The following is a 17,143-nucleotide window of genomic DNA, read 5'->3' on the forward strand; positions in this document are numbered from 1 at the left end:
CGGCTGAATCCCAAACACATCACTCTTTCCACGCAGAAGCCCTCATAATCCAATTCAACCAAATTGGGACTACGAGTAAAAGGTTATGACATAGCAATATGCAATTTTTCCCCCTCAAGAGAGACAAAGTAAATTCAGTTGCAATTTTCTTTCTTCTAGAGGAGCTTCTAGGATCCAACACAACATTAAATTTTTGGCCTGTCTCTTTAATTTGAGAAATTGTAAAAACGACAACAGATGGCACACAGAATTGACTTATGTCCTCTATTCTTTACTGAAGAAGGAAGTGCAGAGAAACTTTGATAAAGGCAGAAGCTACAGTATGCAGGTCACTATTAAAATTATCTGGTGGCTCTTTGGACAGCCAGCATCAGAACACTCAAGCTTCCATCTTTAGACATTCTTTAAAACTAACCAACACTGTTGTAGGTTGCCACTGGTGATCACAGCTCCAGCGCTCAGCACTCTCCCATCCCAATAAGGACATGATGGATGTGCCATTAGCTCTGAACCTCAGCAACCTCTGAAATTACCCTTCTGCCCACCCCTATCTCCCATCCCCACCCCTCAAAATTATTATGAAATAGGAAGAACACTCAAGCTTACAGTTAATTGGAAACATTGCAAAAGAAGAGGAATGCTCAGGACAGCATGTCCACGGGAAAATAAATTCACCCAGCATTGTTATTTAATGCATTGTGACATCATTTCCTGAAATTAAAGAGAGATGACACCAGTTCAGACGATCTCTAGTATAAGATTCCATTCAAATAATTCACAGATGTTTTCTCCTGGCAAGCAGGAAAACAATGCAAAGGCTAAGGCTAGGGGCGGCCCCACTATGCTTCATGTTTGTGGGAAGCTCTCTTTGCTGGTGCTTTCAGCTGTGTGTTCTGCATGTGCATCTCCACGTAAGTATTTCTTAGGTGCCTCACTTGTATGCATGTGAACATTTGCAGCTCTGAATATGAGAAAGACCATCTCTTACTGTATAACTAAGGTCAACATTTCCTATTTGGTATTCATTTGGCTCATAGCTATTTGTATTATGTAGACCAGTCTTAGAATCATGAAGGCCCTAATTTCTAAGCGGAAATAACTAATGTCCATGAAATACTGATTCAATTAACCATTCAAGACCCTTAAAAGATGTCTAATGATAGAAATTATCACAGTGTCTCCAGGGATACATTTGTGGAAATGGACAAGTGGAGAAATTGGGGGTGGAGGATGAAAGAGGTGGGCAGCACTCTATCTCTAACCCTTGGTGATTACATAAGATCCGAGCGGTCTCAAGCAGCTGGAAAGCCAAGCACACAACCAGAAGACCAGAATACCTGACATTTGTACAGCACATTACAGTTTATAAACTGACTACACCATTTGACCCACACAGCAACCCAGTCAGCTAAGGAGGGCAGATAACTTTCATTTTGATGGTAAGAAATAGGTTCAGAGAGGTTGAATAATATCACAGGGTCCACACCTAAGGCTTCTAAGTTCACAGTTGGTGATCCCTTTTTTATAAACCATTATCATGGCCAAGTGCTGTAGCTTGCACCTATAATCCCAGCACTTTGGGAGGCTGAGGTGGGAAGATCAGTTGAGGCCACAAGTTCAAGACCAGCCTGGGCAACATAGCAAGATGCCATCTCTACAATCAATCAGTCAATCAACAAAAAATAATAAAAACCATAACATGCTATCTTGCAGACAGCCCAGACTTTCACACTCTAAGCAAGATGGCAACTCTATAGTCTGTTCATATCCTGGAAGACAAATGGTGAAAGAGAGCTTTCTCTCCCAAACGTAGCCCCACTGGAGACATTCCGAACTACTCCATAGCCCGTTTCTTCTCCACCTTCCACCCCATCCCTGAAGGCTCACTAGGACGCTCTGGCTTTCACTGACACCAGGACTCTCTGATGCTATCACCTAGCTTCAACAAGCAGCCACCGAATGTTAACATGGATTTCGAAAAGCAGAATGTAGAGCATGTTCTCTCCTGCTGAAGGGTATTTCAGTTTTTTTTTCTTTTTTCAGGCTGGAGTACAGTGGCATAATCTCCACTCACTGCAACCTCTGCCTCCCAGGCTCAAGCAATTCTTGTACCTCAGCCTCCCCAGTAGCTGGGACTATAGGCGCATGCCAACACACCTGGCTAATTTTTGTATTTTTAGTAGAGATGAGGTCTCACCATGTTGCCCAGGCTGGTCTTGAACTCCTGGCCTTAAGCAGTCCACCCTCCTTGGCCTCCCAAAGTGCTAGGATTACAGGCGTGAGCCACCACCCCCAGCCTGGATATTATTATTATTATTATTTTTTCTTTGAGACAGGGTCTCACTTTGTCACCCAGCCTGGAGTGCAGTGCCATGATCATGGCTCCATGCAGCCTTTAACTCCTGGGCTCAGGTGATCCTACCACCTCATACTCCCAAGCAGCCAGGACCACAGGCATGCACCACCATGCCCAGAAATTAAAAAAAAATTATAGAGATGGGGTACTGCTATGTTGTCTAGGCTGGTCTCAAACTCCTGAGCTTCAGGCTTTCCTCCCACCTCAGCCTCCCAAAGTGCTGGGGTTACAGGCACGAGCCACTGCACTGGCCATATTTGGGATCTGTTTGGCAAAACCCGGTCTCTCCATTGCTACAATCCCAGGAACAAATGTGGTAACTTTGGATGTCCAGGTCCATTGGTCAAAGCCTTTTGCTAGCCATTTAACTGGATTAAAATAAGAATTATAGTTACTTTATATTATGTACTTATTATATGAATCAGACACAGGGCTGAGCACTTTACATTATTTCACTTAATCCTTAAAATAACCCTACTAGGTGGAACTAGAATTATTCTTCTTCTACGGATATGAAAAATGAGGCTCAGAGAGGGTCATGGCTCAAGATCAAATCTCTACTGTGTTGCAGATTCCAGGCCCTGTGCTCTTAACCTCGACACTGGACTGCCTCATTTAAGAAAGAAGCCATCTGGATCTGCACAAGATAAAGAGAACTAGTCAAAGGGCAAAATAGTCTAAGTCTCTCTGTTTCTCTTCCTCCCTCCCTCTTTCCCTCCTCCTTTGCGTGTGTGTGTGTGTGTGTGTGTACATTACAATAACAAATTTAAGATGACTAAGTTTACTGTCATATGGTCTTGAGGAATTCAGTGGAGAGACAGGTTTCTCTACCATAACATGGAACTGAATATACTTATAACTTGGGTGCACTGTCTCTGTAGGATGATATCCTTTACAGCCCATTTTTATTACCAAACCCAGGCCTTTACAAAATCCCATAAGACAGATTGTAATAGGCAAGCAGTAAAATGAGTAAACACCTGAGAGGTGGGCTTCATCCGTCTCCCCAACCCCCGGAGGTATGAAGAGGGGACATATCTTTGTCATGAACGAAAGGCAGACGTTTTAGAATCTGTAGTTTCAAGGCGGCTGCATACATAATATTGTATCACTTTTTTTGTGTGTGGCTGGGTTTCATTCTGTTGCTTACGCTGGAGTGCAGTGGTTCCATCCTAGCTCACTGCAACCTCAAACTCCTGGGCTCAAATGATCTTCCCACCTTGGCCTTCTGAGTAGCGGGGACCACCGGGCATGGGTGCACCACACCCGGCTAAATTTTTATTGGTTTGTAGAGATGGGATCTCATTATGTTGCCCAGGCTGGTGTCAAACTCCCAAGCGATCCTCCCGCCTCGGCTTATGTCACTTTTAAAAGTAAAATTTGCCTCTGATTCTGTAACACACATCTTTGAAAGAAGTCCCACATCTCCTAAGTGTGAGCTTTATCCCTATGTTTTCAAATAAGAAGACCTTCAGTCAGAAACTGGTATGAGCAAGCAGTGTCTTTGTATGTGAGCACTTCCTGTTTCTATTCCATGATCAAATATATTATTTGCAGCACAACTGGAGGAGCTCTTGAAGGTGGCAAGTGGAGGTGCCCAAGGGCCTAATTGAGCACACTAAGGGCTTCTTGGCGTGGAGGAGTTTTTTCATGGTTATGAATAAACCGTCAGCCTGGGTATTATTGCTTGCTGTTTCTTTCTTTATCTTTGAAGTCAAATAAAAACAGTTGTAATGGCAGGCTTACTTTTATGATATCATAATCTCCATGTGCTAGCAAAAGCAATGTACTTCTCTAGGATTTCCCTAAGTTTTTGTCTGTTTGTTTGTTCGTTTTGCCACTGGGTACTTTCCAGCAAAGGCACACACATTTCCAAGAGATTCTTTCTTCAATCTTCACGGAATTTCTTAGCTTGAGAAGTTAGGCAGAGCCATCAACCAACGGAAGAGGGTAATGGTATACACAAAGTTTTTTGCTAGTTGAATTTCTAAAAATATATAGACAGACAGATTTATTTTGTTAAAATTATTGTGAATTTTTTTAGAGGGGATTTTTCTAAGGGGCATTTTGAAAATAGGTAGTCAGAAACTAAAAATTTGAGGCTAATTATGAATATTTAGCCCCAGACGAAGCAAATTCAGAATGCTTAATTCTGACTATGGAAACCGTTTATCAAATCACTCGATTTTTTTAAATGCCACTCTGGACTTTGTTTAAATATTTTCCTCAGCGTAATCAATTAGTGCGAGTTTGTTACCTTTTCCCCTAAAGCTGGTGGTGCAAAGGAATTTGAGAGATTGTTTGAACTGTTACAGTTGGAGTGGAACTTGTTCTTCCAAGAAAACTGAGGGTGAATGATTTTTGTCATATTGAGACTAAGACTTCACAATTGCTACAGTTGGCCTTTGTGGAGGTAGGTTTTTTTCCACCTCTGGGCCTTTTGAGGTATTCAGAATAGGTGACAATAGCTTGCAGTTGAGAACATATGTAGAAAGACCCCTGTGGCTTATTGGGAAAAGTTGCTCCACGCTGGTTGGGTGTTTGGGAAAAAAAAATACAACCAGAGTTCTTTTATGTTCTGCTAGTTAATGAATGCATGAATGTCAAAATGGGCCAATGGCCCATTCAGGGGGCAAAGCCTCAGCAGCCCCCTTCTTTAAGAACACATCCTGAGATGCAAAATACATTTGCTTAACAAATTAAAATAATGAGATAATTCAATTAGCTTCTTTTTTAAAAAAGAAAGAAAAAAGGGTACATCGGGGATTATTGTAATACAAGAACAGGTCACACTGCACAAAAGGGAACAAACCAGTTTGAAATAATGTTAAAGAGACTAATAATGGAGAAATGCATATTGAATCATGCACTTGTAAAGAAATTTACATGAAATAATAATTTAGACTGCATCTACTTTCAGGGAGCTAGAGCCAACATTTCACTTTGAAAGTTGAAATTAATTAAATGACAGAAAAATATAGTGGGGCATCTCCAGTTCCAAGGACTTCCTCATGCCTGTTAGTGCATGTAAGAAAAGAAATCTAAATTAACATGTCGCTAGTTAGGGGTCTCTATTCTTGGTTTCTGAGCTCAGAATTACAGCTGAGTAAATCTTTCAGCTCATTAAAGATTGGAAAGTAAAAGTTTTACAGGACCATTCTCATCAAAGTTACTGAACCTCTTCTCTGCAGTGGGGTGAAGTGTGGATGAAGAAGGAAAACATTTTCAAAGAGCAAGCAGAGGAGAATTTCCTAAAGCTACCAGGGAGGTGCAGAAAAGGCAGGGGAGCGGCACCGAGAGAAAGATGGGAGACAAAGCCAGTGGGAGAAAGTAATGAAAGGGGCATGTTGTGAAGGTCAGGAGAGAAATAAAGCACTTAGTGAAAAGCAAAAGCAACGAGAAAGGGGAAAAGAGAGGAAAGAATGACCCATGAGGCTGGGACAGGGCATTGCTCTGACTAAATGTCCTTGAGCAGAACCAAAAGCCAGGAGCATGGGAAAGGAGGTGATCCATCCTGCAACGCGTCCCTCTCATTTGAAAAACGGGGAAACAGAAGGTCCAGGGAACTGAATGGACTTAACTGAGGTTCGGCCAGTACAGAGGATCACGGAGCGTGAATGCAGACTTCCCAACTCCCCCAGCTTAGGCTCTTTGAGTCCTCTCTCCCCACCCGAGGACAGGCAGTCATTAAAAATTAGAGTTGGACAGAGAATTCTGCACAAAGCCTTGCATACATTCAACCAGATGAAAGCACTCTCGAGGTGAGTACAAGCCCTTACCGTTGGTTCGCAGCACAGCAGAGTTACAACAAGTGCCCAGAAATAACCGGCCACCCACAACTCTCAGTCTGTGGCCATGGTGCATGCTGGGTTCTGTCCTGGCCAGGGAGGTGGGAGATAAGGCATCAAGGGCTGCTGACACTCCCCACGTGAGATTCGACTCATGAAACACAGGTGTAAGGCTTTCTATATTTGGAAAGGTTGGGGTAGCACGGAGCTTTCAAAACAAGAAAAGAAAACAGCACTTGCCTTCTCCGTATTTCTCCCCTGTGACTGAGCGTATTGATGGTGGAGACTGTGAGATGTCTATGCAACTGGTAAAGGTGATCGTCATTTTGGCAAAGTCATTGTAATGTGGAAAAATCGCAGAGTCGGCGGCTTGGAAGGCTTGGGTCCTTGTCTCAGCTTGACCTTCAGCTAGTAACTCCCCTTTCTGGGTGTGTGTTTCCTCATCTATAAACGGAGCAGCTGCATTCTCTAAGGTTCTACTGTCCTCTGACATGGGTTTTGATGACAGAGAGGTTGAAAACACACGTAGCTGTTTGCTTGGAAAGCAGCTGTTGAAGTGTTTATTTTCGACCAAGAAAGACCAAGCATGGAGGAAGACAGAGGGAGCGAACCAAACAGGTGAGCTGGTCAGGAGAAGGCAGCTGGCCTGTCATCCGCAGCTACACTGCCTTTCTTAGTTGCTACTCGAACCAAACCAACCTTCATTTAAAAATGAGAAACCCCTCCCCTCACACTCACTCGACTTCCAAATTAAAAACATTTTACAGGTTAGTAAATCTCCAGCTGAGGTGATGTAGCAAAGAACAGCTGTGAAGTAATTTTGATAATGATGAGAATAATAACCACATGGCAAGGTTCAGGGCTTTGCTGTTGCAGCTTCAGTGCTCCTGAATAGATAAAAGTGATTAAATACTCCTGATTATCCCTGACCAATATGTAATGGATTTACAGCCCTTTCAATTAGTCAGTATTTGCTTAGGACTCATTATTTTGTCTTTGGTTAAGTAATCAGCCCAGAGACCGCATGTTCTGTCTAATTCCTCTGAGCCGAGTCAGTACAGGGCCCTGACCTTTGAAATGGCCATAGCTGCAAGGCAAGAATAACCACTACCACGGCAGCCTCGTTGGTTCTCCCAGCTAATCCTGACACCACAGGCCGGATCGATACACCTTAGTTTGCTACTAATGTCCTTACATCAAAATGGCCGATTTAGGAATGTGAATCTATCACTTTTCCCTCCCCACCACCGCTCCACCCCTTGCCCTTTGCAGCTCTGCAAGAAGAGCAGATCAGCCACCACCACCATAAATAAAAGTGGAACCTTGTCCTGGACCCGTGACACTGTAACTAATGTCATTCAGCATGGCAACACACAAGTTGGATAATCAAAGAAGACCTTCAGCTTTCAATGTGTTACTCTATTTTTAAGTATTAGCCTAAATGAATGGCCTGAAAACAATATTATAGCAAGAAGCATCCTCTGAAATTTTTACTGGTTTCCCAGAATTTCCAAATGAACAGTAAAATATAAGCATGCCCAGTTTCTCTGTAAAAATATATTGTGTTTTTTTGGTCATGAGAGTCTTAGAGTCAACAGTATGTATCCACACATACAAGGATCGCAAACAGGAAGATAAAGATAAATTGGTACTTTTAAAATGTCGCACATAGTAAAACCGTTTCCAGAAGTGAATATGGTTAGCTTTTAAGATAATGGACTTGAGCAGCTAAAAAAGAATCTTTAATGTCCACCTTGCAAACAAAGGCATTATAGCACCTATAACCCTTCTGAATTTGTCATATAAATACATGATATATTTGTAAACTGCTTCAGCAATTAAAGCTGCACCTGATACTGTGAGCTTGGACATGCACGTGGCAAGGTGCTTTTTTTTTTTTTTTTTTTTTTTTTTTTTTGCCTCCTAGAGGAGACGGCTTTCGTTAATAGTGTAATCAGCAATGTTTATGGATTTGTAAGCTCCTTACAGCCATTTCCCTTGGTTGCTTTGCATTATCTGAAGTTGCTCTCACACTTTTAGCATAAATAACAAATTTACTTATATATGCTGTTTAGGGTCTTAGATCATTTTAAATAAAGTCCATTCCCGGCTTCTTAAAAACCTGCTACTTTCTAGAGGGTGTTCTTTGGATGGTAATAGTTGATTTAAAAAAAAAAAAAAAACTTAACTACTCTGTTAGTCATCAGATTTCAAGAATAAGAAAATAGGCACCTTAGTTTAAAAAAAATTCTGTGTGAGACCGTATAACTTGCTAGCAAAACAACAAACACTATTTTTTTTTCTCTTTCATCTTGACTTACTGTGAGATGCTGGAAGAGCCATGCTCTCATGATATTTGTTGCTACTTTGGGGAAAATGCCTCTTTTCTTCTGGCGTTTTTTGTCCTTATCCGGATCATCATCGTCACCTGTACCAGGTGAAGCTACACTGTTGTCTAAACCATCCCCTAGTAGAAAGAAATAAAAATACATTAGAGAAAACATCGCAAGGGTGCCAACCACAAGTGCAGCTAATGATGAGCTCAGCTAAGCTTGTTGAAAGAAATCCATTAAGCGGGTATATTCTCTTTCATTAAAGTATAATTGGAGACACAAATATGTAAAAGACAAAATTAAACCAGGCCTCTTCAAATGTTAATTTTGTGTGTCTCACACTTGCCCATATCATTAATTCAATTATAATTGTGCACTTGACACAGTGCAGTAGCTCTTTGTCAATTATGGAATCCAATGTGGGAAAACGCCATCAGAAAACCCATTCAGTGGAAACGCATCCCCATGCCCAGAGTGAACACATACTGTAGGGTAATCAAGTTAAATGTTCTGTAGTCTATATATTCTAGGCTGCCTGCATAGGTGACAGTAACTGTGTCACTGTTCATTGCACATAACGCACTGCCTGCTCTGCCCCTCCTAGAGCTGTCACCTCCTAAGCACGCACATTCGCGCACTTCTCATATGACCCTGCACTCGGCATTTGCATGACATGAAAACTTTTTAGCTCTCTGCACCACTGATCATTATCATGGAAAAAAAAAAGATACACATCAAGGTACGGTGCTCACTTAATCAGAAGTTTCTATCAACATCTTTCTCTTCTGTGCTTTTCTCTGGCATTAATTGTGCATTAGCAAAAATCATTTACTTTTAACAGTCATAGTTATTTTTTCTTGCCCTCCGGCAAAAATGCCTTGAAAGCCTGCCTGGAGGGCATCTAAATTATGTATCTGAAAAACTCTTCTGGCAAGGCATTGCAGGACCCCTACTTTCTTAAAATTCATACGAGCACGTCTTCCTGTTTTGGGGAAGGCATCAATCAAGAGCAGCAATATATGCCATATCCCTACATTAATATTTGAACTAATAACTTTAAAAAAAGGAAAGAAACAAGATCCGACTTGTGGCATAATCAAATGCAAAATAAATGAAGAATACGGGGACAGCACTGGGGCTTTCTAGATGGCTGTGTTTTCCTTGCACATCATTAGCCTGAAGCCACACGAAAGAGGAAAACAGAGAAGTGGAGAGTTTATGCTCCCTGCTGGTGTTTAAGAAGCCAGGGTCCTGGAAGGACATCTGGGAATTGCACTGAGATGGGGGTTTTTGTAATTTAAGAATAGACATTCATTAGCAGTAAATGCCATAAATCCCATGCTAAGTAAAAACCTTGTCCAAGAAAGCCTAAAACAATAAACTCTGTGCTCAATGTAGCCTGAGCTGGATGCTCTGTAGCTTTCTGAGGAATACTAGAGAGCCACCAGCTCCTTCCCAGACGTGCTCCCTCCTCTCGGACTGTGCTACAGCACAGCCATCCCGCCCACTGGGCCACTTGCCTTCTAACTTCTGGGTCTGCTCTGTGGGCTTCCCTGTACCTGTTCTTTTCCTTTCTTGCCAAGAAACCCTCAACCTTCTTTGACCAGAGAAGCAGAAAAGCCACAGCAAAGAGCTGGCAGATTAATTTTATTGACATTTCCATTTTCACTGCAATGCGATCCCCTCCATCACATGGAAGAGATGACCCTCACTATTTACAGACTGACAGGCCACTTCATTACAACCACCCTGCCCCAAGGCAAAGCAGCTCCCTTCCATCTGCCCAAACACTAGAGCATGACCCCGAAGTTGCTGTTCTCTTTTTCTTTGCCTTCTGTTATGATAAAAATAAAAGGGGGGGACCCCATATAGTCAAAGAACGAATCAGTAGACAGCGAAACAAAAGGCGTTTGACTCTTTCTATACTGGATATACAGAGTCTAGTTTTCATCTGGCATCCTCCCTGCACACCCATGTACACCAGGGTGTCGCCTGGACAAGGAGACACACACACATACAAGCACACCCAAGCTCATGCAGGGACACGTGCACACGCTTTCCACCATGCCAAGGAACTGCTGCAAGGCAAATTCTCACCCACACTAATGGCTTCTGACTGCTCCTTGGCAACCCTAGCATTTTAACCTGGGTGGATGTGCTCTCCAAAATACAGACACTGGCGCGATCTCATCAGCTGTTCATGTGACACAGATGGAGAGTGGCTATTAGGAGCCAGGCAGTGGGCCTTGGGGATCTGAGGTGCTGTTCTGTAGCCTGAGGCGATTTTGAAAAGCAGTACCCGGAGATGAGGGAAAAAAATCCACACTGCAAGTGCAAGTTTGAAGTCAGTCAGTCTGTCTGTCTACCTACCATGGATAAAGATATCTTTGTCTGTTAATATGAAATCTATGTAGGCTATCTGAATGTACATTTCAGATAATGTATGTATGGAATAGCTCTTCCTTCAATGTCTTCCAAATATAAAAACACACTCTGTAAACAATGCCTGTGTGTATATATTTCTTTCTAAGCACATATGGTTTCTGTGTATATGTTTAAGCTGAAATTGTCAGGATTTTGTTAAAATCTCATTTAGCTTTTTTTGATAGATTTTTGAATGCACTTATTTTAAAAGGTTAATGGCTTAATTGAAGGAAGTTCAACGAAAAAACTCATTTGCCTTTTTAACCCAATCAATGACCTTAAAAATGAGAGACAGCATTTCCATAGCGCATTTTTTCTTTCTTAAAAGCAAAGAGGGCTGGTAACACCTTCAAACTATATGATTCACTATATTTAGCTCAAAAAAAAATATAGCTAGATTGAGCATCCTTTGATGACTGACTTAAACTGGAGAAGACAGGAGCATCACATAAATTTTAATATAAAGCAACCCGTTGTATATAAATGTAAAATATTTGAATTTAGATCCAGTGTAACAAATAATTATAAACAATAATGTGTCTAGTTTTGTATTAATGACTAGATACTAGACACAAAATTTTAAACTAATATATGTTTATACCTCTATAAAAAGAGGAATTTTCCTCTCCCAAACACAACAATAAACACAATTGTTTTTTCCTCCAATGGACTGTGGACCAACTCCAGCACAGAGAACCAACAACAGCATAAAGAAAATTTTTGAAAGACAACTGTGTGAACTGCAACCTAAAATAAAATGTTGCAGCTGATGCTAGAGTTAGTAACTCAACATGGATATTGGTGTTTTTTTCTTTTAAGGCTGTGTGTGTGTGTGTGTGTGTGTGGTTGTGTGTATAAGATAGTTGGCAATCCTTGGCACATGTGCCAAATGAGTTTATGTGCTGGAAAAAGGTATGTATACCAGCACAAATGCACGTGCCAAATGAGGTAAGGAGATAGCATCTGAAGTTAGGATTCAAAATTGTGGAATCCTTGAGGGCAGGAACTGTTTATGGCTTATCTTTTGATTATGAGAAGATACCTCCATGCCTGACTCAGAGCAGATAACCAGTGATTGTCAGTTGGGTGAGTAAATGACTGAGCTTATCAATGAGCTTTTGCAAGTGCCCTCCCCACTTTTTACCAACCCCCATGGTGGGGCAACTGTACACATTATATATCTAAAGGGTGAAGGTCTTGTTCCTTTGGAACAGCTGAGTGAGTTACCTGTGTGCACACAGTAACTTCTAAACATGCCGGGAACAGAGCTTCTTTGAAGAGCTCAGTACCCACAGGGCTTTTCTGCAGAGCTAAACCAAAGGCCATTCCACCAGCACTGACGCCTCTGATGATGAAGAGCTACATAAAGAAATACTGGGCATGCTCCTTTTGAAAGGTTGCTAATCCCTTGACCAAGGGCATAGTCTAAGTTTTGGGTAAATAAATGTGCATTAGTGAAACATATTGTGTGTGACCATGGAAAGGAAGACTCAAGGCCTGTGGACAGATAAATCGGAAGTGGATTAAATGATCAGAGGAGATTGTTAAAAACACAGGTCCCCAGGCCTCATCCCAGACCTACTGATTCAAAATGTCCTAGGGCTGGCAAAAGGAATTTGTAATTTCGACAATTCCTCGTGTTTGCTTAGGCAATCAGCATAGCACTGGTGCTTTAACTGGCTTTGGGAAGCCACTGACTAGATTATCTAAATAGAAATGAGATGCAGCCTCAGGAAGAGGTAGGTAGTTAAAATTCTACTTTACTCCCATGAATGAGGTTAGCGGTCATGGTGAGTAACTGCAATCTGGCCTGGGCCTTATTCACTGTGTTCTAAATCCCCATCCTAGTCTTCTGGTAGTAAGTGTTAAACAGAGAGAAAGAAGCTATAGAACATTGGCTCTTTGCATTGGCACTAGCTGAAAAATTGTGAGAAATGCAAATTCTCAGTCTTAGCTGAGACCCACTGAATCTGAAACTCTAGGAGCGGGGCCCTGTTAATAATCCCTGCAAGGGGGTCTGATGCCCACTCCAGCTCGAGGACCACTGCCATAAAGCACAGAGAGCATCCCCTTGGTTTGCTGTCCTCCTTTGTTGTTGTCTGAAGGCCTGAATCTAATCCCTGGGTCCTCCTCCTGTCTTAAGACTCTGAAGCATTTTGAGAGCATCTCTAGCTGGATTTATACCTATGCTCTCAAGGAAGTCACACATGCTTTCCTTAGCTGAGCAGATTATGCTCAGAGCAGGACACTGCTCTGGTGGGTAGCTCCAGCACACACCTACTTAAAAGAGCAATAATGAGAGTGTCTAACTGCAGGAAGTTAAATCCTGGGATACCATCGGCATCTGGGTGCAGGCAAGTACCCATATGCATAGCTGGGTATCCACTGAATCAAGGAAGGACATCGGCACACTGTGAGAGGATCCTCAGATGATTGATACTAAATTCTATCAAGACTGGGTGCCGTGGCTCACACCTGTAATCCCAACAATTTGGGAGGCTGAGGTAGGTGAATTACCTGAGCCCAGGAGTTCGAGACCAGCCTGGGCAATATAAGTGAAACCCCGTCTCTACAAAAAATACAAAAATCAGTCAAATGTAGTGGTGCACACCTGTAATCCCAGGTCTTCACCTAGGATTACGAAAAGATTTTTAAAAAAAGATTAAAAAAAAGAAAAGAAAATTCTCATTCATAAAATTCATGGTCATAAAAACTACCTAGGCCGGGCGCGGTGGCTCACGCCTGTAATCCCAGCACTTTGGGAGGCCGAGGTGGGTGGATGACAAGTTCAGGCGATCTAGAGCACCCTGGTGAACAACGGTGAAACCCCGTCTCTACTAAAAATACAAAAAAAAAATTAGCTGGGTGCGGTGGCAGGCGCCTGTAGTCCCAGCCTCTCTGGAGGCTGAGGCAGGAGAATGGTGCGAACCCGGGAGGCGACAGAGGTTGCCGTGAGCAGAGATCGCGCCACTGCACTCCAGCCTAGGAGACAGAGCGAGACTCTGTCTCAAAACAACAACAACAACAACAACAACAACAAAACTACCTAGGCAGGCTTGGCATGGTGGCTCATGCCTGTAATCCCAGCACTTTGGGAGGCCTGTTTGGGAGGATTGCTAGAGCTCGGGAATTTGAGACCAACCTGGGCAACATAGTGAGACCCTCTCTCTACAAAAAATGAGCCAGGCATGGTGGTGAACACCGCAGCTTGGGGTGGGAGGACGGCTTGATCCCAAGAGTTCGAGGCTGCAGTGGGCAGTGATTACACCACTGTACTCTCGCCTGGGCAGCAGAGTGAGACCCTATCTCAAAAAGAAAGGAAAAAAAAATCAACCATCCAGGCAAAAAGATGCTACTTCATTGTTTGGCATATTACTTTATTCCATTTAACCAACAATCTATCGATATTTTGAATATCAAGCACATGATTTGGAATGAAAAAATGATAAAAGCAATGACGATGTGCTATGATGAGTCTGATACCACAGAGATGCGGCCTTCTTTCTCCTCGTCCTATCAGAAAAACAGTGCAACAACCAAGACAGTCCTAGTCCATCTTCCTCCACTTACCCCATCCCCGCCAAAACTGACATTTACCATTGAGGAAACTGAAGCCAGGAGATTAAATCCTTGCCCAAGATGCCACAGCTACACATCCTCAAGGACAAACTGGAGTCCAGGCATGGCAACTTCAAGTCAGTGCTACCGCCACTGGTATTCTCACATTAACATTGTCAATTATCTTTTACTTTTCAAAGCATCACCTTGTCTGAACACTGTTATCAATGGCAGATCTGAACAATGTTTGATTCTACAGGAAAAGGTCTAAGCACAGAGAACAGATTAGTTCTGGGGCCCTGGGGTTGGGACTGAGGTAGACCTGGTCCAAGTTGGCTTCAAATAGAAACGTGCAAACTCTTCTCCAGAAGTCAGCCAGTTCCTACAAGAGCTTTAATTATATTCAGTACAGCAAGAGTTCTTGAGACCCAGAAGTTTCATAACTGGTTTAACACAGTCCAAGTGAAGACTCTGACATGGACAGCACTGGACTGACCCTCAGAACCCAGAGATGCTACCAATATTTGAAGCCTACTGTCCATGAAGTAGGATCTCATGGACTTTGATGTCCTCACTGTACAGTACAGTTAAACATTTCATAGAACTGGGATTACAATGGTATATTCACATCCTTTAAAGTCACTTTTTAAAAGATAGAACAATGTTTCTGTGACATTTGGCACACTGTCAAACGAATACCTAAAACTGACTTCTCAGCCTTGTCTCTTCAGAGAAATAAAACAAATTAATATGTATTGGGTTAACAGTACTTGTACTTTTTTTAGGGAACTTGAGGTACATTATTTAATTGTCACATTTCTCCCTAGTTCTAGACCAGGTTTAATCGTTAAATATGTTCATACAAAATATATGTTAAGTAAATAAAGAATGATAACTCATCTGGAGGAACAAGACCTTTTTTCTGTTTCTTTTTGTAGCAACAGAAATTTACCATATTCACTAACATTTTAATTTTGCACAATGTAAGTTCGCTAATTTTATACATACACAAATATAGGTAGACAGATACCAATATTGATATCTTGCAGACAACCCATTGCCAGGAAGTAGGTATATTTATGAATATAAAGATATTTATATGTGTTATATGCTATTTTAAACCTAAATTTATATAAATTAAATTGTCACTGTTTAAAATGCTTCATCGATTTGTGCACAATTATTGAAATATATTTGTAGATGAACTTAATGTTTTTGCCTATAGTCAGATACATATATACATATACATAGGCAAATTTCTATAGTTTATAGGAGTTTTCAGTACCAGTTCTCTCTCTAGAACACCGTTCCCTCTTTTTTTTTTTTTTTTTTTTTTTTTTGAGATAGAGTCTCGTGCTGTTGCCAGGCTGGAGTGCAGTGATGCAATCTCGGCTCACTGTAACCTCCACCTCCCTGGTTCAAGCGATTCTCCTGCTTCAGCCTCCCGAGTAGCTAAGAATACAGGCGCCCACCACCACACCCTGTTAATTTTTGTATTTTTAGTAGAGACGAGGTTTCACCATGCTGGCCAGGATGGTCACCATCTCTTGACCTCGTGATCTGCTCACCTCGGTCTCCCAAAGTGTTGGTATTACAGGCATGAGCCACCGCGCCTGGCCCATCTCTTCTTCATCCACACTGTTGTCACTTTCATTATGATCATTACCACAAGTAACTTCCATTGGGCACTTGTAATGTTCCAGTCGTTATTTAATCTTCACAACAAACGAATAAAATAACTACTATCATCTCCATTGTACAGATAAGAAAACTGAGACTCAAAGAGATTAGATAACTTGTCAAAGGCCACACAGAAAGTGGCAGAGTAGCACTTGTCCTCCAAAGCCCATGCTCACCTCCTCTACATTCCTCTCCTCAAGCTGCTGGGAGAAGAAGATGTGAAGGGTGAAGCTAAATTCTGGATTTGCCCTCACTGCTAAGGAAATAAATGCCAAGAGAGAGGCCCTGTATGTTCACATTTATGTTCCAGAGAGACACTGGATGACAGTACATTTAAAATTAAATATGAACCAAGAAACAAGCGTCTCATAATTTTTACACAGATGAGTATATCCAGTATGAGCCTACCCTTTATCTACAGGCTTATGATTATTTCCTGTGGATCTAAAGCTCAAGTTAAATATGATTTTGAAGCAGAAACATCTGCTGAATTTTAAAGACTTTTCTGAACCAAGGGATCTTTCAAGATTCCATACCTGTAATCCTTCCTATCGGCCTTGAATGCCCTTTCTCTTCATTTTTCCTTCCTCCTTTCCCATTCTTCTTTACTAGCAAACTCCTATTCAACCTTTAAAACTCAGAGAAAAAGGAATCTCCTTCATAAAGCTTTCCCCAGCTGCCATTAACAGAGCTAGTGTACTATGCTCCCTACTTCTTCAGCAGTTTGCTCTTACCTTTGTTATTTACTTTTCTTCTTGCACTTTATCTGTTTACTAGTTTGTCTGTCTGTGAGCTTTTACTAGTTTGTCTGTCTGTGAGCTTTTGCATTTCTGATTCCCAAGCCCTGAGAAAGAGTAAACACTCAAATGCTAGTGAAATGCACAGATTGATAGCAAAAGCCTCTAGATATATTAATTAGAACCTGAGGAGAACAAACTGCTTTGAAGAAAGTGCTCAGGAAAGAGATCCCCTGGCTTCTAGTAGTCACCAAGCCTTAGGTTCCC

General features: G+C 41.8%; 1 protein-coding gene across 7 annotated transcripts in view; it reads right to left on the reverse strand.

Annotated features, from left to right (window-relative positions):
- MEIS2 (Meis homeobox 2) overlaps positions 1-17,143 on the reverse strand; it is a 211,320-nt gene that overhangs the window by 138,502 nt on the left and 55,675 nt on the right. For all 7 annotated transcript variants that reach the window (XM_050798576.1, XM_050798575.1, XM_050798582.1 and 4 more), the window contains one exon: positions 8,466-8,611. In XM_050798576.1, coding sequence (XP_050654533.1) covers positions 8,466-8,611 — 146 coding nt within the window. The remainder of the gene's footprint in view (positions 1-8,465; positions 8,612-17,143) is intronic.

Source organism: Macaca thibetana, chromosome 7 (assembly GCF_024542745.1).
Source record: "Macaca thibetana thibetana isolate TM-01 chromosome 7, ASM2454274v1, whole genome shotgun sequence".
Lineage (NCBI taxonomy): Eukaryota > Metazoa > Chordata > Mammalia > Primates > Cercopithecidae > Macaca > Macaca thibetana.